Here is a 27937-nt window from a genome sequence, read left to right as displayed (position 1 = left end):
GGGAGTTGGAGGACACCTGAGAGAATCCAAGTTTAGGGAAAAGCTTGAACTAGCCACTTTTCTGAGTGCACTTATTGGCTTCAGTTTCCCATCTCTTCTCCACTCTGAGTGTCACAAAGTGAGCTGCCTCTTGGGTCCTGATCACAGAGGCCACCTGTCATGATAACTACAGGTGCTCACATTTCCTTGATGATCTGCAGCTCAAGCTGTATTTAGAGGGTGGCAACTTTGCAAAACCCGTTTCAGTAGAAGCAAAAGTTAGCACAACCCCTGACTGCCCAGACACCTTCACTGAACTTGCTCTTTAAACTATGACCAGAGCAGGGATAGTTTCTATGTGGTCTGCTAGAGGCCCCAAACCTCTTCACCTGAGCCCAGGTGTGAACAAGTGCTGGGGGGGGGGGGAGGGTGCTGAGGAAGGAAGGGTATTCTGATCAGAAATCGGCCTTTGGCAAATGCAGAACGTGGCCCCTTGGATTTCCTGCTTCGGAAGCAGGTGGAGCTGTGGGCTTGCCAGCTCCAATCCCAGCTAACTTGGCTCTAGCCCTCAAAAGTTTCCGTATCTCCCCGTGCTGGGATCCTCTGGGTCTCCATCAGAAGAGCACAGTCCAAAAGGGGCCAATATGGTCTGCTTAGGAGGTAGACCAGCTGGACACTGCTCACATCTGGACAGGTGGGGCCGATGTTCTAATTCCTAGTGCAACATACAGTCCTGTGTGTGTGTGTGTGTGTGTGTGTGTGTGTGTGTGTGTGTGTGTGATGGGAGTTCGGAGAGGGGCTCTCAAAAGTAACCTCAGGGATGGCCACTTAGGGTAGGATGAGGGACAAGTAGGAGGAGCCACAGGGGACTGGGAAAGTCATGTTTCTGGACTGATAAAGCCCTGTAGGGACCAGGCCCAGGGTTCACAGGCAAGGAAATGTTTGTGACCAACCCTTCCATTTGCGGGCTAATCTTTTCATCTCCAAAAGCAGCTATGAAAGGCTGGGGGGTGGTTGGCCCCTGAGAGTGCCAACGTGGGATCCACAAGGCAGAAAAAAGAGACTTTAAAAAAATTCCCAGCTAACATCTAGGCTCATTTTTCCCTCCTTACATGCACATGTGAAAAGTTTAGAGATTCAAAAATTAACCACCCACTCTCTCCCCCTAGTAACTGTCAGAGATGCAAGGAGCACAGACACAATGGTTAAGAAGGAAAAGCTTTTTACTTGGTCAGAGTCAAGACAAGGCAAAGCGAAAACCATGCATCTCTAGAAATCCCTCCTCTTCCAACCGAGGGCGTCCCCATTCCCCTCCAGAATCTTTTCCCTGCGTTGGGAAGTGCGGAGCGTTGGGAAGCCGAGCCGGCTCCAGGATCCATCCCTCTGAAGCCGCTCAGGCCAAGGCAGGGCTTGAGATCTGAGTTCCCAGCTGCCCCCAAACCCCACCGGGTTTTTCCAAGAGTAAATGCTAGGTTGGTTACTGCGTGAACTGCCGTTCGCCTGTGTCTTTTAAAAGTTCTCCAGCTAGATTTCAACAATTTAGGATAAAAACCTCCTGGCCTCTGTGACCTTCAGGTGGCTCCTCAGGCCTCGTGGGGTAGTTTGGTCAGGATCTCCACGCCCCCCGACGTGATGAGAACGGTGTGCTCGAACTGGGCGGACCTGAAACACACACAGCAGCCATGGGAAAGAGCGACACCCCTAGCTGTGGGGTCGGGGTACGGGGGCGAGGAGCAGCAGCCCGCCAGGGCCGTTGATCGAAGCTTCCCTTCCCATAGAATTCAAAGCCAACGGCACAGAAAGCAAACACCTTTGATTGTCCAGGGAGACCACAGTCCATGCATCCTCCAGGACTTTAAATTCGGGGGATCCCTCGGTGATGATTGGCTCTGTAAGAAGGAAAATATTTACTGCAGTGATCTAATCAGATTCTTGTCAAATATTGTTTCTGTTTCGGCTGATTATGAAAAAAGAGAATAAGATGGTTCTCCTCCCCTCCCCGCAAGCGCTTCCCCCACGGGTTCATGTTGTCATCTCGCAAGGGCTGATAATTGATGTTGCTTACATAGTATACTACAAACTAAACAGTAGGAAGAGGAAACACCACCGCATTAAAAAATGTATGAAGTTGCCTAGTTCGTAATTTTTTTTTTAGAAAAAAGGGCATTTTAATCAAGCCTTAATTAGGACCCTGTGGATAATAACCACCCAAACACCAGTCCCTCTTATAAATACCAGTCAGTTTTTAAAAATATTTGAATTTTTAAAACATGCTCAAAATGTTCATTAATCAGCAAATAACAATTTTCTTATTTCACTCTAATTGCTTCTCCATTAAGTACCACAGTCAGAAAGATGATGCCTCTGAGGTCTGAGGTGATTGGAATTTGGTGGTGACACCAACCACATGATCAGCCAGGAATGGGCAGCCAGAAAGGACATACCACTTGCTGACAGAGAGCAAGGGACATAATCACTTCTAGTCACTGGGTGTTAATGAAAAAAACCAAACCAAAACAAAACCCCAAAACCAAAACCAAAACCAAAAAAAACAAAAAACAAACAAACAAAAAAAAACAACACCAAAACAAAACCAAAACAAAACAAAAAACCAAACACCACATTATGCTGGTAACAAAATTAGAGGTTGGACGGCTGCCGTCTTCTAAATGTGTCGGTAAGTATCTGATTTAGGAAGATGGGACTCGAGGATATTATTTAATCAGATTTGCTATGCATCTGAATTATTTCATTACACTGATTGGCTTTATTATTCCTTCACGGGACTGCCTGGCCTAGGCCAGCGCTGCTGCCTCCACCCAGGAGCCACCGCTCTCTAAAGGGGAACTTGGGCACTGACCTATGGTGAACGCCATTCCCTCCTCCATGAGTAGATCGCTGTCATTCGCTGCAAAACAAAATATATGGAGTAGGGGGAGTGGGAAATGGAGAGAAAGAGAAACAGAATTAGAAGGACAGGACTGCTCAAAAACCTTGGTCATTTTACTTATTTTCTTTTAGGGTAGAAGGAAGGATGGAGAGATCTAGAATCCTGGTAGTGGCTACTGCCAAGGGGTTAAACACAGGGGTTCTGGGCCTTAGCCTCTACATTTTCTTTGCTGGGGGTCAAGACCCCTGGGAAGGGTGCACCAAGGCCTAGCAGAGGCAGCCTGGGTGTTCCAGACACCTGTTGCGTTCCCCCCTCCACTGTCCCCTGGCCACTTGCTTCAAGGTCTCCTGGTTTCACTGGGTCCTAGGCCCTGCCCTCCTACCCCAAAGAGGAAGATACCTTGGGGAACTGATACGAAGGGAAGGCAGCCACTTAGTGTGCAGATTGGAGCAGGAGGCTAGGACAGGGCGGGTAACCCTGCAATAACTCCAAGTGTTGGGGCAGGGTGGGGTACACGCCTGAGATGCTCTGTCTGCACTCCTGCCCGGACCTCCTCTGAGCTGCCTGGGACGGGGGGAGGAAGGACTCTCTGGTGCAAAAGGAATTCTGACCTGCTGGGTCTACGGAGATCTTCCGGGTAATGGGTTCCAGGCGGTATTCCCTCCAGGGACTGCTCCCACCCCAAGCACACAGGTCAAGGCCCAACTTTCCTTTGGTCCCTGTCCAGGTGTGCAGCTCCCCTGGGGGCCACTCTATAGAACCGCCTCCTACCCACACCCAAATCCTCCCACTGCTCTGGCCCACCCTTGCACTCTCACTGTAGGGTGCACACCCAGGCAGTGAAAAGAGGAGGCTCTGGGGAAGGAACACAAGGGTGGGTATAATCTAGAAATCACTAAAGAGTACATGCTGCTAAATAGATCAGCTGTCAACGCTGTGTAGGATGTAATGAAGTTTAACCACAACAGTCAGCGGTTAGAGAAGGGGGTAGGAAAAGAAAAACAGAAAACAGTCGTATGTGCATGCTGCTGGGACATTGATGCAGTGGCATTTTGTTTTCAGTAACTTTCTAGGCAAATATCCCTTGTGCCTTCTAGCCATCACCTTTTGTGGGAAGACAAAAAGCAAAATAAACCTTTCTTTGAGACTGAAAACTGCTGGGCTCTAATCCAATAACACTGTAATGTGCTGGTTACAATTAAGTAAACCCCCCCACCCACTACACATACACATGCATACACACCAAAGGATGATAATAGGCATTCAAAGTTAGAGGAGCCTCAGGAACAAAACTGCCTTTTCCAGATTCCATTCAATCACTTTCTTACCATGATGCCAAATTTCTGGATGTCCATGAAAGTAAGATCCTATCCCATGTCCCACAAAATGTGGACAGACTTGCAAACCATTCTGATGAGTTATGTGGCTTTAAAAGTGACCAAACAAAATATTTAATTAAATTAGGTAAGTTTTTAATGCATACTTAAAGTCACTTTAAAATAGCCCCTGAAAGAGAAAAAATCAGTTATATTTAGAGTCAGATGATAACATTACTGTTTTCATTATTCTGGAATAATTAAAATTGTTGCCATTGCATGTAATGACTCCCTTTGGATAAATTAAGAAAAAAGGTATGTATCTAACATAGTAGTTTGTTTCATTTACCTTAGTACAGCATTCAAACAAGGCCACTTTTAGATAACAAATGAGTGTTATCTCATATATAGATCGACATACATAACCAAAATACATGTGTATAGAATGCAGGGAATAAAAACTTGCCTTGTTTGTATGAGGTTTCGCCAAAGACTGTGCAAATTAATACTAATTTGAGAACCAAACAGAGAAACAAAAATGCAATCTAGAAATGTGACTTCCTACTTTTATAGTTCCCTTGTTTTGGCCTATTTCAAAACATTATACATCTTAGAAACAGAAACACTCATACAAAAGGTCAAATCTGCTTTGTCAATATTCTTAAAATACTCCAAAACTTTGTGCTCATTGGGATTTCCATGCAAGACCTGTATCATTAACAAAATTCACACAGAATGTTTTTAAATCACTGTGATGCTTAAGAGAAGCTAGTATTGTGATTCCTAATTCTTAACGCTTTATTAGTTATTTCTACATGCAAATGTACTGGGTTCCATCTATTCCATATAAATGAAATGTGGCAAATAGAATCCAACCCTAAAATCTTCACCTATAAAGTTAAGAAGTTGTTTTTGAAATCAGGTGAACATATTCATTTCTAGGAGTACCACAAAGATAAGAACATATATACCATTAACAATTTATATTTCCACATGGATAAGGGGCACAGTGCCCTAACCCTAACCATAACAATAAATCAGGATTTATAGGACTCCTATTTAAATTTTTACCAAAATCAAAGTTTTCAGATCTCAAACTAGAGTTTCCAACAGACCCTAGGTTCAATTTAACATGAACTCAAAGGCAGCATCTCTATGAGCATTCATGTCAATAGTTATCACTGAATATGTTTAAGTTGCATCTCCAGACCTGTAAGATATCTTCCCTTGGACCAGGATGTCACTACAAATAGCAGGTGGACAGCCTCTCATTCAGAATGAATTTCCATGTAACCGATAGTGCAGAAATAGGTAAGCTAAGCATGTATTGACAACAGGAATAATAACTCAACATTTTTATCTCTTAAAGTTGTACCTTATGGTTATAGTTATTTCTATGTGCTTTTGCTCTTTGGGCAGGAGGTACAAAAACTTTTCCAAGGTGTTTCCATTTGTACCACACAATTTCTGAATAAAAACTGAGGAGTGGATAGAGGGTGGAAGAGAGACTGAGACAAGACAATACTGATCAAGACTTTTTTTTTTTTTTACAAGAATGTGTTCTACTTAAACCTGTAAATTATGTGACTTCAATCCCAACAGACCTCAATGATTCTAAGAACAGTCAATGTAAACTGTTCTATTTTATTTTCTAAACAAAACAAAACAAAACCCTAAAAAAAAAAAACCCTGGGATCTAACTGATTGGTAGGCATCACGGCTACATCTTAAATGTGTGTTACAATGGCAATCTTCGTTTTAATTTCTGATGAAAGGAGAGGAAGAAAACCCACTCTGAAAAAACACTTGGGTTCCCTCTGCCATCATCCCTCTCATTCCTCTTCATAAAAAAAGCTGGGCAATTACAAGGTGGCTAAAGATACTTGAGTGCATTCTCCTACAACAATTTGCTGCCTGGATCCTGCTGGAACTTATGGTCATAGGAGTATCATAGAATGTGTGTGTCATGAACGCAAAGGTCAGGATTTCACAGCCGGGTGGAAAGAAGAAAAGAACCGGACAAATTTCACTCAGCTCCTTGGCTAAGCACCCATCTCAATGCTTGATTCCCAGAAGCTAAGTATATACTTCTATCTGCTTTTTCAGGGTATTTTCCTTTTGGATTTGTAGTGAGCTTTTCAACACATACTTACTGGGACTAAATGCCATTAAATCTCATTAATGTCCCTAATTACTACTTAAAATAATGCTCCTTCTACTACTTTGGAATATATGGGACACACAAGATTATCTACCTGATTCTAGGGTCCAAATCTAATTTCATGGAGATAATCCAAGGGACCTGTAATAGTAGGTCCCGCTCTAACAGGAAAGCAAGTAGTGGTAACCCTGACTGTGGCATGGGAAGGTGGAGCATGTGTGCTTTTCTTAACTGGTGTGTTGAGGAAAATGGAAACAGCTGGACAGGCAAGGGTGCCCAAGAAATGCCTCCGTTGAGCCCCAACACCAGCCATTACAGGGCCTTGACCATTTCTGAGCACAAGGGTCTTCTTGTCCTGGACATTCCACTCATGAGATCTGCCTTCTTTCTGCTGAAATCTACTGAAAAGAATTATCCTGGCATTAGCTGTTTTGTTCTGATTTTCCCTAACTAGAAATCCTCTCAGGCAGTACGTTTACTATGAGCCTGAGCACGTTTATGACTTGAAGTCCTTCATAGGGACTATTTGGGGTGAGAGAAGAGGGGAAAGGAAGAAGGAAGTGTATAAACATAGTCTATGAACTTACTTTCAAATTATACTATTATCATAGTTCATGTTTCAGTTACAGTTTATAGTTGAAAGAGAAATCTCTCTTAAGGAATTTCATCTTGTGACTGTTTTCTTCAGTTTAATTCCCTTTCATGAGGTAGTTTTCCTCAATTGAAGTATTGTCTGGAGAAATTAAAACTCTTAATACATTTCAGCTACATTTTATGACTAAGGATACATTCGCCAAGAGGGCAGAGGAGTACTATATTTAAGTGCATGCTCTTCTAAAGAAATAAAAATGCACACGGAAATAGTTTTATCACCATTTCTACGTGAATCCTATAAACAGCACCAATTTCCAAACAGTCGTATCTCTGATTAAATGGCACCTGATCTTCCAAGTTACAGAATTTTACTTCAGTCTTTCCAGATTTTTATTTTAAGCAGTAAGCTTTGAATGAAGGAATGCACAAGTCCAAGGATTCCCTCTAATGACAAGTAATGTTTAAGTACAATTAGTAATATTTTTGAAAGCCAACAACCGTTTTCCAAAAGAGCGGTACACGTTTATGTCTCAAGCTGGATCACAAATTACTGTATTTTTCTTACAATAGTGCTGAACTTTTATTTGAGGTTTTCTGTTTCCGAAAAGCAGACATGATGGATTGAAATAAAAGATAATTTATTGCAGTGCTTACTTTCGTGTGCAGAGGGAAGCAGTGTAATTGTAATTTACAGTAGCTGTCAAGAAAAATCCATCACGGATGACATTAAAATGACTTATTTTGCCTGAGCCACTTATTGTTTAAATGTGCATAATCTAATAGAAAGAGATTATTTTTAAAAATCTGCTTTATATTCTTCTAAATTAATATCAAAACATATACTTATGAATTAAACATTAAAAACCATTTATTGATACTTTCATCATGACATTTACAACTGTAAGTTTAAATTATTTTTGATTGAACTGTCACATATTTGGGATGCGTGAATCTACACATTCACAGTATTCTCATATGCATGGATCATATCATCTAGAGATAATTACAAATACACGGATTTAGAAATAATTTAAAGCAAATGGAGGTACAGGGAGTATGGTAACACTGTAGCCCAAACATCACTAGCCATCCCTCATGAAGCACAAGGGCACAGAGAGAACTCTTTTCATTAAACTATTTTAGCCAGTGTTTCTCCGGAGATATCATCCCATCCTTACAGGCTTCAGAGAATTTCAAAATTTCCCATAAAGATCACTCGGTTTTTGGTGACGTACTACTCATAAAAGATGCTTGCATGTTCTTTTCATGGTGTATCAGGAGAAGGAATTTGTGCGAAAGATGGTAAATATCTTAAAATAAGTAAGGCTGGTTGAAAGATGCTTGTAAACCTTCGGTCTGTAATGATTCCAAGTACTTTTGGCTTAAAGGTGGAGATTGTTTATTTACTCCCTTGAGATCTTGCCTGAATAAGAAAAGGCGAAATAATAGAGGTCCAGAAACACTGCCTTAACACACCAGAACAAACATTTGTTAGTCCCCAGTGGCAGACACAAGCCATCTAAACAACGAAATGTATCAGGGTAAAAGTAAAAAGTTCATTGTCTATTATTTTTCACGTAGTTTTTGTAAGTGTAGTTGTTGAGACTGATCTGGTTTTCAAAGGAGCTTGTACATGCAAATTCATCCTCTGCGAAAACTGACCTTTGCATCCAGATAGCTAAAATCCAATGTCACTTTCAATTCTACTCTTCCTCTTCTTCTTCTTCTTTTTATGTAGCTAGAATTAATGTAGTGAATATGTAATGAAATGCATTATCCTGCATGGAGATTTATCAGATTTTCCGACTGAATGCTACGCTTTGCGAGTACTAGCTGGAGTTCACCTGCATGTTGGTGTGGCGTGTGGCTCTTTTTTGTAAAGAGTTAAGTCGTACACAAAAAAAGGGAACAAAGGTCAGCACCCAGCCGCCACTTGAATGTGAGATTTTTCTTTTTATTCCCCTTGATGTATACTAGGCTCTGTGTTATTAGTCTTAATGATGGAAAATTGTAGTGTTGATACAAATCTTTTTTTCAAAGTAGTAGGCGGGAGCTCCATTTGTTAGTAAGTTTTTTTGTGACTAAAAGCCACGGACAGTACATTTATGTAGCAGTAAAAGGCCTAGATGCTCTTTCCATAGCAGAGCTAATTATTCCTACTGTGACCTTACTGATCTAGCCTGTTCCTAGCACATCTCATCTGCACGCCTGTTCCTCTGTGTAGATGGTGTCAGAGAATATGAAAAACCCTATAATGAAACCATTTTCATGATGGAGAAAGGCTACTGGAGTTGCACTTGCTACAAAGAGGCTCAATTATATGAGTAATTGTGATAATTTTCTACATTCATAGCCTTCAATGGGGAAAAAAGAATGAGAGCCACAAAGGAAAATTACTTTAACAAGAAAGTACAGAGAGTAAAAATGGAAGAAGAGACAAAAAGGGGAAAAAATAACCAGAAAAAAAGTTTAAAAAATAGATCTGGAGGGAGGAATAGCGAGACAGGGAGAACAACAGAAATGCTCAAAAGCCCATGTGCAGCTGTGTTGCACAATTAAATTGAATTTTTTTTTCTGCAGTTGATGAATGTGACTACTGCAAATGTGCCTCTGTAGTTAGCTATCATTTGTTGTTCCGTGACAGGAAAAGGATAATTACCTCTCAGAGAGAATCAAAGGCTGACATGCCCTTTAGACACAGCCATGAATGCAGAGCTCGATAGAATGCTTGAATAAGAATCTAGTGTTCTCTGCCCCCTTCTACTGAAGAATAAATTTTGTTAAAATGCAAGAGCACCACCAGTAAATTTGTTGAACCCTAGGTGTTCAAAAATATGAGATACATCTATCGACTCATCCCATTTGCAAAAATAAAACTGCATTTTGAATTCATTTCTATTATATTCATGGACAGTAAGATAGTGAGATATGCATTAAATTTCTTTTCCCAGTAGGGGTCTGATTCAACATTTCCTATGAAAGAACAGAGAGACACTATCCTTTTTTCCCAGGCTAGTTAGCCTATAATTTAAAACTGTCAAAAACACAATTTTGCTCGAAGTCTTCAATAAAAGCTTCTCAGATATAACCCAAAGAGATTTTACTAAAGTTTGATTCAGACATTGTTACAATATTTTTAAAGCCATAAATACATTTAACTGATATTTTATTGCCTTTTTTCTTAAAGTATTTGAGGGCTTACGAAGAAAAAAGGCAGCATCTTTTCAAGGTGACTACGCCTTCCATCCTTTAGACAAACGGGAAGTGTTCAATGGTTCATATTAATGAGAACAGTGCTTTAAAAGGTACTGATGTGATCATCTTTAACAAAATGTATTACTTTTAGATGAAAACACATATTCCGTATGTCTACTTCAAAACAGTTATGGGGGAAAAAAGATCTAAACGTAGGTAACAGATTATAGGGAAAAGTCTTGAGTTCAGAAAATACACATATACTCACAAAGCACGCATAGAATACCGTTTGGAAAATAAACAATGGTGTACAGGAAAACTGAACCGGACGAGAAAAGGACATTAGCTTACCCTTTTAGCCTGTTTGCTAATCCACTGATTTGAAAGGTAAGGCTTGCTCGAGCTAATGCTTTTTACCTTTGTATCACAAGAATATGTTTCACCTCATTCCTTTATAAAATTTAGCTTTTCTCCTGTTTCATTACCCAAGAGTTGGGATGTTTACCCCCTTAGGTACTTTTTTCCATATTTGGTATGATTTTGAGTAAAGGAACACTACAGACTAGTATGTCGAGCTAAAACTAAAGCAGTCGTATAAATATTGCTTGCTGCTCTTATAAGTTTCCCGCTGACCTGAGTATAATTCACTGTTTTAAAGTCTTTCTTTTTTTTTTTTTTTTAAACCCAGGGAACAACACTGCAGCTTGGCAGTCCACATACTGATATCAGACTGAAATGATGGTTCTGAATCATAAAACATGTCATCAACTTTATACCAAGCCACCAATAACCTTTGTACCATTTGCCAACCCTCCCTTTACTTGTCAGTGTAAGGCTTACCTGATTGTGTTTCCAATTACAGAGAAGGGAGCCCCCGCTCTGCAAGCTGCAATTGCTTCATCTCTACACCTCCTGGCAACCTCCACTAACTTTTTACCACATTCGTCCACATTGCCCACCAAAAATGTTTCAGAGGTATCTCCATGGTAGCCATTGTAATAGACCTAAACACAGGCAAATATTTTAAAATATGTTCTCGTTTGTAAATGTACTCATTAAAGTATATATTGTGCTCATGTATGCATTTAGTAGATTCATATATTTCACCCTTCCAGAATTACTCTCAAGTTTCCCTACCAAAAAAAAAAAAAAAAAAAAAAAAAGGGACATGCTAAAGCCTCACAGAAATTTTAAAAAAAGAAGCCATACGACAATATTACAAAATTTAAAAATAAATATGTAATGGTAGGGCTATTTCAATAGCATTATGATTAGCAATGCTATTAAAATGTTTTGATACCTCATTTTGTTTCTGAGAAGACAAAACTACATATGCATAATTTACTGACCAAAGACACTGACCCATAATTACTATAATAGGTCTAAAGAACCCAGAAGTATTTAACATAGTGAGAAGTTTCTTCAGTGTCATGGAGATATATGATCTTTTATTTACCATTTCTATACTTGGAAGTGATAGATAAGAAGAAATAAAATAGACTTGTCAGTATTAGACATAGGAGAATTTAGTTCTGAGAATTGAAGTGGCTTGATATGAGAATGAAATATGCTATGGAAAAGTCCTATCTGGAAGTGAAACCTTAATCAAATGTTCCAGATAGCAGAATGTTAACAGAAAACACTATACATGGGTTTTAAAGGATTAAACGATAACAAAATAGACTTAAGGATAAAATTACAGAAAAAACAATTTTATCAGTTGTCAATGATTCAGAAGGCCCCATAGGATCTTGAAAAATACCAGATTTGTTATAAAAATCAATAATAACAAACACTATAATAAACAGAGAAGGTAGAGGAGACTGGTTGAAAGCTGATCCTTAGACATAGCATGGCATTTGCTATTTTGCATAAATTTGACCTATGTAATTATTTTTCACATTTCTCTTTCTCATGAAGTAGAATGCAGAAACTTATAAAAAAGATGTTTATCTGAGCTTCCTGACTGTTTTAATACTGATTTAATATCTTAAATCTGTATACTATTCTGCATTAAAAAAATACTATCCTCTGTAAGGGAAGCAGGAAAAGTCTTTACTATGTCTTCAGTTTCTAAGTTAGAAAACTGAGGCATACACAAGTAACTTGTCTCAGGTTAGTGGTGGAATACAGAGGTAGATCCAGATTAATATGATGGGTTATTGGCTTCTAATCAAATGTTTTCTCTACTATGTCAAATGACCTTAACTCCTTGCAATAGAATTTTATACATTTATCCCCATTTGCAATCCAAGAAAGTACAAGTTTGATTTTATACACAAATATATAACAGTTGCCAATACAAGAGTAATAATCACTTTACAAAATGCATAGGGGCACCTGGGTGGCTCAGTCCATCAAGCCTCTGACTTTGGCTCAGGTCATGATCTCGCGGTTCGTGAGTTCGAGCCCTGCATCAGCCTGCATCGGACTCTGTGCTGACAGCTCAGAGGCTGGAGCCTACCTCAGGTTCTGTGCTCCCTCTCTCTCTGCCCCTCCCCTGCTTGCACTCTGTGTTTCTCTCTCTCAAAATTTTTTAATGTATAACTCAGTGTTATAATTATAACTGTTATTTAAGTAAAAATATTTTTTAAAATCTTTATTTGCCTTTGTATAATTCTTTTGGCTAGCTTTCAAAATGACTACTTAGAAAACTCAATATATATGGAAATAACGATACTTTTGAAAGTCTGTGGCAGTTATCTATAATTAGGATTTGTGTTCACAAAGTATTCTTGTTTTGTACTTCATTTATTAAACAAATATTTATTGAGCAACTACTCTGGATATCTCATTGTCTATTTTTTAACATTCAACTTTCAAGGGGGAAAGACGCCTGTTTTCCTGTGATGTATATACTACATGTAAACAATTATAAAACACATAATGAGTATTTTCTAATAAAGTATAAGGATCTAATAGTGGAGTCTTTCACTTAATAAAAGATCTCATAAGAAATATAATTTGTGGGGAAGGGTAAAGAAAAAGAAATATAATTTGTTAAGATACCTACCTGTATGCTTCCTGACTCCTCCATATTTCTAGACACCTGAAATATTTCACTTTGCTTTATTAGTTTTGCAACTGTGAAATATTTGAATGTTAAAATTGGAATTGTTTATTAAAAGTCTTCAGGAAAACAGAAAAGGCATGGAATATTCTCTTTGGATGAACTGGAAGCAGCAAGAAAGAGTGTGCTGGTTTCATTCAAAGCAGCAATATTTTATTAGGGGGTGATTAGGTGAGATGATAAATGTAAAACCCCTAAATCAGTTACAATTCAAAAGAAAAGTATATCATGAAAAATACTTTATTTCAGGTATACTTCATAAAATATCTCCCTCTACATGATTCTGAGTTGGAAAGATAAACCAACTGAATCTATGTGGAGCAAATGTTCAAGTATTCTAAGTAGGACAAAATGATATATGAAAAAGTATCAGCAATAAAAGAATCCCTGACTATATTATCATACAAACTGATAGGAAGACAAGAGGGTGAGTTAATTTAAACAACTAAAAATTTGACCAAACCCAATGGCTGGATGCCAATTTCTACCTCATTCCCACGCTTACCTGTCTTCATGGTCTGGATAGACAAATAACTATTATTAAAAATATTTCCTTATTAATAGAAGCTATACTCCTTGAATGTTGTCTATCTCAACAAGTTCTCATCAGATGATTAAATTTTATTTATTCATTTAAAAATAATTTATTAATCATCAGATGTATAGAATTTATCTCCAATCTACATAATCCAAAGGAACCGCTACAAAATTTTTTAGTAAAATGAACTGCCAAGGCACAAATCATCCAAGTCTGAGAATAGTGAGAGGCTGAGGGAATTAGTAAAGGTTAGAGCTTGTACAATTCTAAGTTCCCATGTGAAATCACTTTGGGTTGTTATTTAAAAGAAAGGCTGTTAACCATTTGGTAAAAACTTAGGTTCAGTGAGAAAACCACTCTGTTTGTATGTTCCAAGTTCAAGGCTCTCTACACCCTCTATACCAGAAATGGAACACGACGTTACCTTCAGGGATTTTAATAAATCTAAGGAACACTGCTAGCAAAAGAGTTGCTGTCCAAATAGACTGACACACACAGGCCAATGTAGCCCCTAATGACAGAGTAAGATAATGACAGGCCCCACTCAAAATCAGCAGGAAGAGGAAGATCAATCTTGGCAGAGTGAAGGAAAAATGCTGGCTTTCTTCGCGTTAGCTCATCTCATACATATCTAGCTTCAGCAGCTGCCCAGTGCTGTGGTGCTCTGCATTAACTACACAGTGGATCAATAACAATTACACCTTCTCAAAAACATGACACATAGCAGGATTGGGTTGACATTTCACTTAGGCCAACATTGATCTCAGTGCATCTGATTCCAGCCCTAAATTCAAGTCAGGCCTGGGTTTACTTGGAATAAACACAGAGTTAAAGACAAAAAAGGAAACCAGCTGCTTGCGTCTGGGTCTGGAAGTAAACAGCACTTCCCTTGGTGCAGTTCACATTTTCAATCCACAATTCTTCCTGTTGCTACCAGCAATTCTGAAGTTGATCAAAGACTATTTTTTTTATATTATTTACTCACCGTGACATCAATGTTGATAATATCTCCATCCTGAAGAGGTCGACTGAAACATAAACAGAATAAAAATGGTGATAGACAGATCTCAATAAAAGGAATGTAAAAATAAATACCTAAGACTATCACACACCCAGTGAGTCACAATGATAATTTGGAGTGGAAGAGGAATAAATGGAATAACTATATCTAATCTTTAAGTTACATTAGTCACATCAAATTTTACAAGACATACATAATAGGAACATACTGCCATTGTTTAAAAATCTTTAAAACAGTCTTTAAAAAAATGTACTTATTAGTTTCCTTAATTTTGCAAAGACCCAAAACAACAGTTGATAATCTATATTTGCCTACATTTGGATTTTTACCATTTATATGGTTAAAACTTAAGAAGGTAAAAGAAATATTTCATGAACCATGACTTGTGTGGATTACACACTGCTTTAACAAACATTAAATTATGTCCCGTTGAGGCAAAATACTTCAAAATTTTTGTTTTGCCATAATCAGCTTCAAAAGTTTACAGGTGGGTTTCAATTAAACTAGTATCTTTCAACATATGTTATAGATCTTAGTTTCATGTTTTAGTTTCCGAAGGAACAATATGTTATTAAGCAATGAATACCTGTCAGGAATACCATGACATAGCACGTTGTTTACAGAGGTACAAACAGATTTTGGAAAACCTCCGTAGCCTAGAGGTGAGGGATAAGCATCATGACTGATGATTTCCTGATGGACAAGAGCATCTATCTCTTCAGTTGTCATGTCAACCTAAAATATTAAATAAAGAAATTGTGCAGCAACCGTTGAAGTCATTTCCTGCACTCATTGACTATGTCTACAGCTACAGTACTTTCTGATGAGATTATATAAATTTACTGTGATAAACTTGTGATACAACAGTTTAATTAATGGTGATTAACATTAAATTTTTAATTGTGCCTTTTGGACAACTGTTTGGGCATAGGATGGTGTTATGGGCTATTAGGAAATGGAGACTTTAAACTCTAAGATCCTTTAAATTATCCGTGAGTCATTCAATGACATGACTCCTTTGGGCCTGAACACTTCACAAAGCTTCCTGGGCAATTCCTTCCTCTTCTTCAATGGTTAGTGCCTCAGGCTAGCTGAAGCATATAAATACATTCTCAAAAGTATCTTCAGTTTAGATGACAAAGCTTGAAAAGTAGGTCATCCCACACGTTCTTATCTAAGAGAAATCTTACATGGGCTTTGCAGCAATGGTGGGGAGATTATGGATCATTATTTTAAAAATTCAGTCTGATACCTATCGTAGAAATTTGGTTTTCACAAATCTTGATTTCTTACATACCTGAATAAATCCATTGTTTTAAAAAAATACTTTGGAGAGTATTTTTTCTCAAACTCAAACTAAAAAAAATCCTCTCTCAAACTAAAAAAAACAAAAATAAAATTGAGTTTTATGAGTACATGAAGATATCTCCATAAACTCGTAAGTCATAAAATTCTAAAACAAAATCTTTTATTAAAAATTAACTATTTCTGTAATATTTCTTTGTGTTATTTGATATTCACATTAAGCTTAGTTATGTTGCTATAACAACTTTATTACACAAATGATACCCTAAGTGATTTCATTCCTGAGACTCACTTCTTAAATTCTGCCCACCTTTTGAAAACTACAGGCCCATATATATTTAAGGATTCCTATAAAGCAGGGTGTTTCTCAGATTATTCTGGAAGAACTAAATCTTGTAGTAAGATAGTTGTCCATAGTTACATTTTTATATTACCTATAGCTTTGTGTTATCTGCTCTAATCTTTCTTTGCAGAGCTAATGCAAGAAAACAGGAAACAAAGGATGAGGCAGAACAACTCTTCAGGCACACAGAAATAATGTGGGGAATAAAAGCAGAAACTACAGGCAGGAATAAGGAGGCAGAAGTCAGAGCTGTCTGCCCTGGATCAAGTTGGACAGGCTGACTGGGCCCAAAGTATCTCTGGAATCCTGATACTTAAAACTGAATTTGGATTTTAAGTTACCTCTTAAAAAAACACATAAAATAATAAAATCCCTTTCCCCCATCCCAGTCTTTACTTGGTTTTTAACAAATTAGATGTATACAAAAGAAGAGTTAAATGGAAAGAAGGCAAAGAGGAGGGTTTGTTGCCCCTTCTGTAAGCCCTTCTGAGGCTTGGTGAGACGCCACCTTTAAACTCTTCCCAGCCAGGAGGAGGACATGACGGGCCAGCTGACAAGCCTGACGAAGCCCTTGAATCTGATCTTCATTCTTAACTTCTATGCTGTCTCCCCAGTCGGGTACAATGCCTGTCGTCACATAGTCTGGCTTCTTTATGTGCTTGAGGAAAAAGGATTGAAAATGAAGATCAGAACCCAGCACACGACAATGGGATCATTTTTTCGGACACAGCCTCCTGCTTCATGGAGCTCTGCCCTTCCTGCCGGAGCACCGACCTCCGAAGCCAGCACAACAGACCCTCCAGGCTGCCCCCAGTTCCTTCCCCTGCCCTTTTGAACTTAACGTTGCCTGTTAGTGCTGCTTCTGGATGGTCTGTTAACCTTACTGTGCTTTGAGTCAAACTGGTCTGAAGTAGACTTCTGGTCAAAACAAACAGTGGTTTTCTTTTCTTCCTCCTCCCAAGCCCGTAAGAAGCATTATTGCCATTGATGAAAAAAATAGCACCAAGCTTCCAAATTGCCCAATGGCTAATTAAGAGCACTTTCATCTTCGTAACACAAAGATAAAATTTATGCAAAGGATAGCTCACAACACCCTCTCCGAATGAACGTATGTAAAAGGCTGACTGTCAAGTCTTCTGAAGCCTATTACGTAGACACTTTTCTTACACTTCGCAACTGTACCCAAACTAAGAAGGGACTAGAGAACAAAACCAAACAGCTTTCTTTTCTTTTTCTTTCTTTCTTTTTTTTTAAGTGCAAAAAGAATACCTAGAACATTTCCATCACTTGTCAAAAACAAACAAAGAAACCCCCCCCAACTCAAAACATTCAACTCTGATCACCCTTGCAGAACATTCTCCACTGCTTACTTAAACCTGTGGGCAGCATTCAGAAAATAAATACAATTTTACACACAGAGCTTCTTTCAGTCCCAAGGTTTTGCTCAGGTCTTTACAATCTATTTATGGAAAGTGCCACATAAGCATTGTTGAACAGTACCCAGGAAGGGTACACGGCAGTTGGGAACAGGAAGCTGAGGGAGATAACGCTATTTCAATTGACATCACAGCAACTGTGGAAGGGCTGAGGTTAGGGGTCTGCTCTTCGCGAAGCGTATCACACAGGGCTTAGGACTGTCACTGATTCCTGTGTTCAGAGGGGCCTTCCTGACACAGGTAATGCCACTGCTCGCAGCACCACAGCTGAGCTCTGGATGAGCACCTGCTCCTACAGCTTTGCCACCAGGGCCCAAAGCTCGCTCGGTCTCCCCCGCAGACTGTGCTCTCGTCTCCACTCTGCTTTGTGATGTGGCCAGGTTACAATTACAGGCAGAAGGGCTACTGGGTTGTCACTGACACTTCTAAAACAATACATTCATCTCTCTGGATATTTCCTTTTCTTTCCCACTAAGGAAATACCAGGAATATACTTCTGGGCTCTGGTAGCCTGTCTCACTGGCCCCTTTCCACAAAAAAGGGCCACTCACTTTCAGGGAGTATAATATACTTAATGTGGGTTTACTGCTAAAAAAAATGCATAAAAGGGGGAAGGCAGGTGATTTTTGTGAGAAATCTATACTTCTTTCAGCTGTTCTCATTCTTCCTACATGACCCACACACCTCCTTTATACTGCATTTCGAAAATAGATTCTTTCCACAGAATTGTAATCTCTGAAAAAAAAATCAAGAATGCTCTGAGGCAAGAGGTTTTATTTAATTATTCTAAGAGAGGATTCAAAAACAGCAGCACTAATCTTATGGAAAGTATAAGGGCAGGCTTCAGGAAAAAACACCTAGTGTATTGGCTTCAAGTCATCTCTCTTGAATGATCCCAATTTGACAGCCAATTTTTTTATTTCTCCGAAAAAGTTAAGAAACTATAGACACGCAATTTTACCTTCATGTTAGAAATTTAATACAGAAAATTTCATGGTAGAAACTAATTCTGAATAATCTAAGCAGCTGTAAGATGAGAGGTTTAGTTAAAAAAAATTAACGTGATAGAACTGCAGATGTTACAACTTCTCAAATCACAATTTTGAATCATAAACCAACTTTAAAAATTAGGGTTCAAAAGGCTCAGAAATGACAGGCGCAAACACATTTGATCGCTTCTGCAGTTAACCTTTATCTTGGCTGGAAAATGCAGCAGATCATGGGCAATACAGTACCTCAGGCACTGGGTGGGCTGGAGAAGCTGCGGCCGGCAAAACTATCCTGTGTGAAGTATCTCTTTGTCTCCGGAAAAAGAAATTTCTTCTTTGTTGACTGCTTGACTGCTTGTGTAAGTAGATATGATTGAGTGGTGAAGACAGAATTCTATGATAACCTATGAGCAGAAAGAGGCATATTTTAAGTTAAAAAACCTGACATAGTGCTGCATGTTAAGATGCTGCTTTGTTGTCTATTAAGTCATTATCCTAATCCTTCACTGGCTCAAAAAAGGAAAAGCCCCAAATAGAAAGGAAAGCAGTGGTATTCTGAGTTCTAGTACAATAATAGCACAGCATATTTATTAGCTAATACTATGTTTACATAAATGTTTGACAATGGAAAACTCCACTCTAACGGGAAACAAACATATAGAAGCATCTGCTAAGTACCAGGTCTGCAAAAAGAACAATTTCTGTTGTGGTACCTTATGCAGCAAATGTGCGGATGACCCTAGATTCAGGGCACTGTTTGGGTGGCTTTATATCCTTTAAAGCTGTTTTCCTTTCAAGAATCACGGACAAATTGCCAGCTGCACTTTTTGCCCTTGATAGGATTACTACTCTGTGTTAAGTTCATGTGCAGGGAGGCATTATACCAAAATTCACTATGATGAATGCTCAAGTCAGATGAAGACTAAATAGCAGAAATGTAGGGTGTAACCCTGAAACAAAATGAACACAGGATCTGAAAGTACCCACAACAGGAATTTAGAAACATCTATCAAAAATTTTAAATGCACATATCCTTTGACTCAGCAGTTCATCTCCTAGGACCTTACCTTGCAGGTATTATGCAATAATGGACATACGAAGATGGACCCTCACTTTGTAGTAGAAAAAAAGGGAAATAACACAAATTCCCCTCAATGGGGGACTGGGGAAATCTTTATGGGATATCTACGCAACAGAAAACTATGAAGCTATTGGAGAAGCAGCTTAATCATTTTTATGTGTTGATATGTAAAGAAGCCACCATCCGTTGTCAGGAAAAAAACACATGCTGAACAATATGTATAAAAAGCCCATTGATGTAAAAATAATTTATACATTTATATAAGTTTGTATATGCCTATAAAATTTCTGAAAATTGATACTCATCAACAGTGGTTCTTTGCGGGGCATGTGATCGGGGCTGGGGGTGGGGAGGAAGACTTCCTGATTCATTTTATCTTCTTCTATACTTCTAACCATCCACTTTTTAAGCCACCTACTTGCATTACTTTTATAATTAAAACAATAGTTTGAAAATTCCCCAACATGTCACAATTGCACATCAGGGATCAGCAAACGATAGCCCGAAGGCCAAATCTGGCCTGCTGCCTGTTTTTGTACAGCCCATAACCTAAAAGTGATTTTTTATGTTTCTAAATGGTTAAAAAGAAATAAGAAAATAATATTTTTTAATATGTAAAATCATATGAAATTCAGATTTCAATGCCCATAAATAAAGGTTTATTGGAACACAGCTTATAATTATCTATGGCTGCTTTGAGCCACGGTGGCAGAGTTGAGTACTTGTGACAGAGACTGTATGACCCACAAAGCCCAAAATAATTACTATCTGGTCATTTACAGAAGTTCATCAACTTCTGGTCCAGAGCACTGCTTCTCAAAATGTGGTACCTAGGCCAGCATATCAACGCCACATGGGAAAAAATGCAAGATATCGGACCCCTTCTCAATTTACTGACTCAAACTTTGGCATGAGGCCAGCAATCTGTGCCTTCATGAGCCCTCAGGGTGATTCTCCTGCCCATTAAAGTATGAGAATTACTGGCCTAGAGTAACATTTCAGCTGTGAAACATAATAGAAACATGAACTGCTGGTGAGTACTGGCCTCCAAAGTCAAGATCTCCAAGTGAACTGGAAAACGGCACGGACACAAACAAACCCCAGTGGTCAGTGATTCAGTGTCCTAAGTTTCACTCAATTACGTTCTTCCATAAAGTTGAATGTAATTGTGCTGAATCAAACTTCTAGAATCGTTTTGGTGTTATTTTAAACAATTCCAAATACTAGACAAAATGCAGCAATACCACTTCTTTGAAATATCAAAAGTTCTTTTAAATAGAGGCAGGTACATATTCCCTGAAGCTTGTACATTTCCAGAAGACACCACCACCAGCTCTAGGACTGTCAACTGGTATGTGGGGGCAGGGCATTTTCCTAGGAAAAGCAGATGGTTGGAAAGCAGAAGCTGGACTTTCATTTAGGCTCTATCACTCAGTAGCTGTATGGCCCTGATCAAGTTTCTTCTTTTGAGTCTCAGGTGAGAATTAATTAGAATATGTGAAAAAGTATGTGAAAACACTTTGCATTCTAATAAATGGTATTTCCTTCAAGAACGCTTAAAAAGTAAAATGAGAAAGAAAATATGTGCTCCATTATAGCTTCTAATACTGAGCACTTACTATGGGTCAATTACTGTACTAGGCACTTTACATATGCCAGCTCCTGAATCTTAATGAGAACGCTATGCGTTGTGACCTGTTATTGCTCCATTTCACAGTTGAAGATACTGAGGCACCCAAAGGTAAGTAACTTCCCCAGGGACATGTAGTAAGTCCCAAAGCTGTGAGAAAGCAGGTCAAGTTGCCTCCCCAAAATATATTATTTTTCTCATACACACGAAAAACATCCAGAAAACAGAAAGGCATTACAAAACTATTAAAAGGTACTACCATTAGGTTATTTTTCCAAAAGTGGTTTTGGGTTGACCTAATCCATCCACTCTCTCAAGCCCTGCTCCCTTTGTTGACCAAACACAGGCTTCGGTGAGGTGGCTGACAGAAGTTGGCTGGCAATCTAAGGATATGGAACAGAAAATCTGGATCCCAGCTAAAGCAAAGACTTAGGTGGAATCAACCGATGACTCCAGGCTCCCTAACTGCATCCCTAGACAGGATCACAGACAAGACACAAGGTTGTAAGTATTTCCCTTTGGAGGAAAGTATGCGTTATGATTGCTGTTCTGGTAACACTAATGGAATTAGTAACAATAATAATGTGGTTAACATTTAATGGCCACTTTCTTTAATGAAGTTCAGTGCTAGGTGCTCTACACACACGATCTTTTCCTTACCAATTCTGTCTGGTAGGCAGGCGGCTGTTGATGGCACCATTTTACAGATGAGGAACTAAGACTCACACCTCTAGTGGTCAATGGGGGGCCTAAGGCTCCACATCCCCTGCTCCACAACCAAGGACTGTGTCTGCCACTCCTAGATGCCTTTCTATAGTGTGCAGGGGCTCTAGTAGATAGCATGCTTTTCTTTTTTTCCTCAGGGATTAGATTTAAAGGAAAGTTTTTTTGAAAAATTATGAAAAAATAAACATGGGACCATCCAACATTTAGAATGAAGGTACTTTTCACGAAAATTCTTAGATCTGACCTAATTGGGAGGCATTGTAGTAGTGAAAATAGCAGGAGCTTTGAAGTCAGACAGATCTGAGTTACCAGAACTTCTGCGCCCCACATTCTTCACCATTACATGGGAAGAACAATGCTTTCCTCTACACTAGGCTGTTGTGAGCATGAGCTAATATATGTATGTAAATCATCTTAAAAAGCAGGTATTCCATAAGCGTTAATTTTTTTTTCCTTTCCCTTCTCAAATCTGCAACATGTTTACCTGCAGGCCTCTAAATTTATTATTTTATTCAACAACTACTTACTGAGCTCCTCCTATATGCCATGCTCTGGATGCAGACTGAACCAGGTGACAAAGTCCCCGCTCTCATGGAGCTTATATTCTGTGGCGGAACACAGACAACAAGTAAACCAACAAATACATTAGATTACATAAGATGGTGATATGCATGATGAAAAATGGGCCAGGGTGAGCAGCGGATGGCACCTTGGAACTATGGTTCTGCTCCTGGTCCCGCCAAAACCTAACTATGTGACCTCAAGTAGTAACAATAATAGTGAACATTGGTTGAGAGCTTCCTGGTGCCAAGCTCTATGCTGAGCACTTCAGACGCTGCCCACTGATACAGAAAGGCTTAAGAAAATGAGGGAGTTGTACTTTATGATCTTTGAGGTCTCCTTTAGCTCTGACATTTGTGCCTTCATTCAGCAGCATCTGATTGTCATGCTACATCCCAGGCAATGGGATGATGTAGACGCCGATCAATTTTAGGACGTATGAAGATTTTTTTCAATGCAGCTGATTACATGATAGAGAGATCATCTTTATCAGCATTATCAAGTTCAAGTACACAGTCATTACAGGGGGAATCTTTTTTATGTACTTAAACTTGAGGCACGAAGTCACCAGGCCTCTACTTGGATATCTGGCTGAGGCTTTTGAGACATTGACTTTTAGAATGAACAGTGTTGCCAATGTACCTGTCCTGCCAAATGATAGGCTCACTGCCGAAAAGATGCAGGCACACCCACACATGACTTAAACACTGGAACACAGCCTGAACATATCCAATCTGTTGACAATTACGGTTCTGCACTCTACTCAGAAATTCCACTTTCATATGATACTTTTTTATTTGAAGCAAAATCTTTTCTTTCAATCTGATAAAAGACACCCTATAAATGCTGTCACAAGGTAACAGGATAATAAGGTACCATACCGTGTTTATTTCACTAACTATTCATTACAAACTAGAAAAAAAATCTACTGTTTTCACAGGTGAAATGAAGAAATGGGCTTAAGAAATACATGCCTTTAGAAGATAATGGTCCTCCAATTAATGTGGCAAAAAAGAGGTGGGGCAAAATCCTCTATTTTGTTTATCATATTATAACTAATAAATAGTAGTTAACAAATTTTCTAAATGCAGAGTGAGTAAAATTAAAGTCTCCAGTACCAATTATATTCAGGGTCGAAGGATAACCAAACTATAGTTACTGCTACATACTATTCTAGAAAAGGTTTGCTGAGTTTCCTTTGTATTTCCCTTCTTTATAAAAGCCCTGCTTTGTACACTGGAAATTAGTACAATACAAATATTATGTTAATTATATCTCAAGTAAACAAAGAAACAAATAAGAGCACCGCTGATACCTTATCACAACTGCATCTAACTTTCCAACTTGCTACCGTCAATGTTACAGCTAATTTGATGCACAACATCCATCATCACAGGCAGGGACACCAGCCAGGTTTCCATCAGTCACAGGACTGGCCTCTCTGTCTCTGGGGCACCACCATTTACCAAGGACGCATAGCACACCCCCTTTCGTTAAAGTTATTTTCAGGAAACAAGGTTCAGGTGCGTGCTAATTATTGCAAGGGACGAGCTGACCAATCTGGGTTAAGGAGACACAAACTGAAAATCATCAGAAACCTCAGGAGAGGAGAGCCCCAGATCAGCAAGGAGCCGCTTTGGACTAATTTGATCTTAAAAGAATGATCATAGTGAGTGTTGTTACTGTTGATTATGTAACAGAAACTCTATATAGGGTTCCCTCAGGCAGTACATCTATACGTTATTTGTTATAAATACCAGAATATTTACTGTTATCAAAGGTAATAGTAAGAATTATTTTCAGTGTCACAAAAATTCTATCAGCGTCTAGTTTCAGCTGAACGTCGAAAATTACAGGCAACTGCTTCTGTCACTCCATGGAGGAGCACACTGTGCGGCCTGAGTGTCTTTTGAAATTGGTATATGTCCTCTGGGTAGTGCAGCACATTCTTCCTGTTTTAAATTTGTATTTGCAATGGAAATCTAAGTTATGGTTTTAAATATTTTCATATTTGGTAATAGCATCAATTTCTAAAAACTCCATTTTATTTCCCTTTACAGATGAAGTCTGAAAGGTGGGATTACAGAATTCAAGTATGATGGAGGGAGGAATTCATTTTAAATAACTAATGTTGCTGCATGCAACATGCCCTATATTTACTGGCCTCTTACTCAGGGTCCATTTTAATTGTTATCTGCTCATGCATTCTATACCACATAATGAAATGCTTCCATTTCACCCACTGAGCCCTGGGTTTTTCTGTGCACCTCTACTAATGACCCTTAATTAAGCCGATTTTATCCTTGAAAATGTGAGTTTTCTTCTGGCCAACAAGTATTTTTAGGGAAGAGGCCTGAATGAACTTTCAAAAAGACATTTAAAATGCTTATTATTTTAAGTAGCTGTAAAACTGCACAAAGTATATTTGTTTGTACTCAAGTGTGGGCTACCAACACCTATATTTTTCATTGTATGTTTCCAGGGAAGCACTTTCACCCTGCAGCCAGCCATCAATCCTCCGTCATGTTACATTTCAGAGGTATTAAGTATCCGGCTAGAAAACAACACAATAAAGTAGCCTGTACTACTTTACATTAGTTAACAATGTCAACCAGAGATAATATGTAATTTAAAAGACACTCTGTAAAATGTCTTACTGAATATATTTTTTCATAATGATCAAATGCCAAAGTCTAGTAACAAAACTATTATTTATAGCATATCAACATCTAATTGATTTTACAAATGGAGGCAATTATTTTGGATGAAGGGGGGAATGCCTGCCAGATTTAAATGATTTATGATTACTAAGAGAGAAAACAATGTTTTGCTAATTCGTTTTCAAATATGGCTCTTACAATCATTGATAATTTTAATTTTTAACCAAATGATTTGCTTAAATAATACAATGACTTACAAAAAAAAAGTAACTTACATTGTGACAGCAAACTGAGATATTTTTAACTGTTTAGAAATATTGCTTCCTACAGTAGGCTCGAAAGGGACTGTACCACAGAAATACATTTTCGAGGTGCTGATTTAGAGTCACAGAAAGATCACACTTCATGAACTCCAACCAATTACCTAGAGTAGGAGCACAGGCTTTTATAGCACTGTGTGCTTCAAGTCCAAAAGGGAACACTGCAAATGCATCCATGCCTTATATTTCTTGACCTAAAGCACTGACTGTCTGCTTGATAGGTTTGATAACTTGCACAGATGTTGTGAAAGGAAAATTAAATAGTCTGCATCACTTGATATAACTCGCGTTGATTTTCATAATCTAGTACTAAGATGTACATGTTTCAAAAGTAAATGAGAAAGATTGAAGGTTCCTTCCCATTTCAAGGAGACTATAAAGCAGACAAGAAGCTCACATTTCACAAGAAATAACCTGTGCATTTGTTGAAGAAAAAAAAAAAAATCAGCTAGGGGAATGCCCCAGGCTGAAGCAGATACTGATTGGGCAAAGCTAAAGGACAAGGGCCCTTGAAACTAAACAAAAGCAAATTCATTCTGTTGACAGATGTTGATTACATCAAAGCGACAGGAACTCCCCCAACTCCCAATTTTTTTTAAACAATTAATACCTCTCTACAGTTTACACAATAAGGACAAAGTAAGTTTCTAAACCAATCATAATAAACACACTATTAAACTTGTTTTTTAAAAGTTTCAATTCAGTTGAAGACTGTTCTGCTGTGTTTTTTGCTATGGTCTTCCCCAAACAGTGGTTTATTCATTCCCATGGACACGTCTGGGGAGCCAAGCTGGCCATGCCATCAGCCCCTTCCTTCCAGGGGTTAACTGTTCTGGCTGCCAAATAAAATACAGAGTGAGCCATGTAATTATGGAGACAGTCAAAGGGCAGGCTCTATTTTGAAATCTATTTGCACAGACAAGGTCTTCCAATTGAGCTTACAGGAAACAAGCTGGTAAAGAGCCTCCTTTTCCCCAGATGCTTTCCACACTTTTTCTCCAATTCAGGAAATCATGGATATGGACACCATACACCACTGCTTCCTGGATTTCAAGCTAAGATGCCACCATAAGAAGAAGTGTGGATCTGTTTGACAAAACTGTAAAAAAAAAACAACCTTGTTTTTTCCTTTTCTTTTGCCTAATTAACGGCATTTGGCAATAGCCTCTGGATGATAAAGCAACAGTGTTTATTAAACAACATTTCTAAAGAGGATGCAGGCCCAATTATGCAGGTGTTGGAAAACAGATTATTTACTTTAATGTTCAAAATAAAGCACAAAGTCAAGTCTAAAATATACTGGCATAGATACTTGTCTGAAATAAAGATTCTACTTAACATCCAATAGTGTGCGCTTGAAGTATGTTATAGCTAAGACTACTAACGCAGTAACAGAGATTTCACACGAATTAAAAAGAAATGTGTAAACTATTTTAAGTGAAAAAAAAATCACAAATCATTTTATGCTGACACATAAACATTTGTCCTGGTTGCTTTAAAGCTCTAAATTTGCGATTGTTAGGAGGCTGCATCGTGTCAGATGAAAACAGAACTGGGCCACTACTACCAATAAAAGTAAGCAAAGGAAGGAGAAATAGTAGCCTTCACAGGTACTAGCCTATGGATGTCAGAACTCACCCTCAAGCCATAAGCCAAAGCCCAGGAGTCCTGATTCTAGAAAAGATGAGCTAGAAAGTCAGCCACAGTGAGAGAGCACTTCTGGGGAAAGGAAAGGCGGTGGCCTGAGGGCACCCTCCTCCAATAATAACAACATTCAAGAATGATGCCCAGGTCACGGCAAAACATGACCTTCCCCAAGGCTCCATCAGGAAGTTGGCTCCATGCTACCTCCGTCCTCCTTTTAAAAAATTCAGCAATAGCAAATGATAGAGTATAACGACAATGACGAGCTCAGAAATGGGTTTGGGAAACCACTGCATTTTCTTCTTTACAAAAGCCAACTGGATGACATGTGATTGTTCATTAACGTATATACCACCAACACCCAGGAATATGTGACTGAAACGAAAAGCATTCCCCTCTTCTTGGGAGACAAACACACCCCCAACCTAGTCTGCAAACACGTTATCAATCAACAAAACCTAGTTAATAGAGTAGACTT

At 38.7% G+C, this 27937-nt stretch overlaps 1 protein-coding gene across 1 annotated transcript in view; it reads right to left on the bottom strand.

Moving 5' to 3' along the window:
- Positions 1-1184: 1184 nt before the first annotated feature.
- METAP1D (methionyl aminopeptidase type 1D, mitochondrial) overlaps positions 1185-27937 on the bottom strand; it is an 89145-nt gene continuing 62392 nt past the window's right edge. The window contains exons 2-10 of the mRNA XM_003990859.5: positions 19084-19241; positions 16921-17070; positions 15351-15499; positions 14729-14771; positions 10976-11139; positions 4198-4295; positions 2840-2887; positions 1790-1868; positions 1185-1641 (exon numbers count right to left, since the gene is read on the bottom strand). Coding sequence (XP_003990908.3) covers positions 1563-1641; positions 1790-1868; positions 2840-2887; positions 4198-4295; positions 10976-11139; positions 14729-14771; positions 15351-15499; positions 16921-17070; positions 19084-19241 — 968 coding nt within the window. The 3' untranslated portion in view covers positions 1185-1562. The remainder of the gene's footprint in view (positions 1642-1789; positions 1869-2839; positions 2888-4197; positions 4296-10975; positions 11140-14728; positions 14772-15350; positions 15500-16920; positions 17071-19083; positions 19242-27937) is intronic.

Source organism: Felis catus, chromosome C1 (genome assembly GCF_018350175.1).
Source record: "Felis catus isolate Fca126 chromosome C1, F.catus_Fca126_mat1.0, whole genome shotgun sequence".
In the NCBI taxonomy this organism is placed as follows: domain Eukaryota; kingdom Metazoa; phylum Chordata; class Mammalia; order Carnivora; family Felidae; genus Felis; species Felis catus.
The sequence above is the reverse complement of the archived record's forward strand: the minus strand, read 5'-3'. Positions and strand labels throughout refer to the sequence as shown.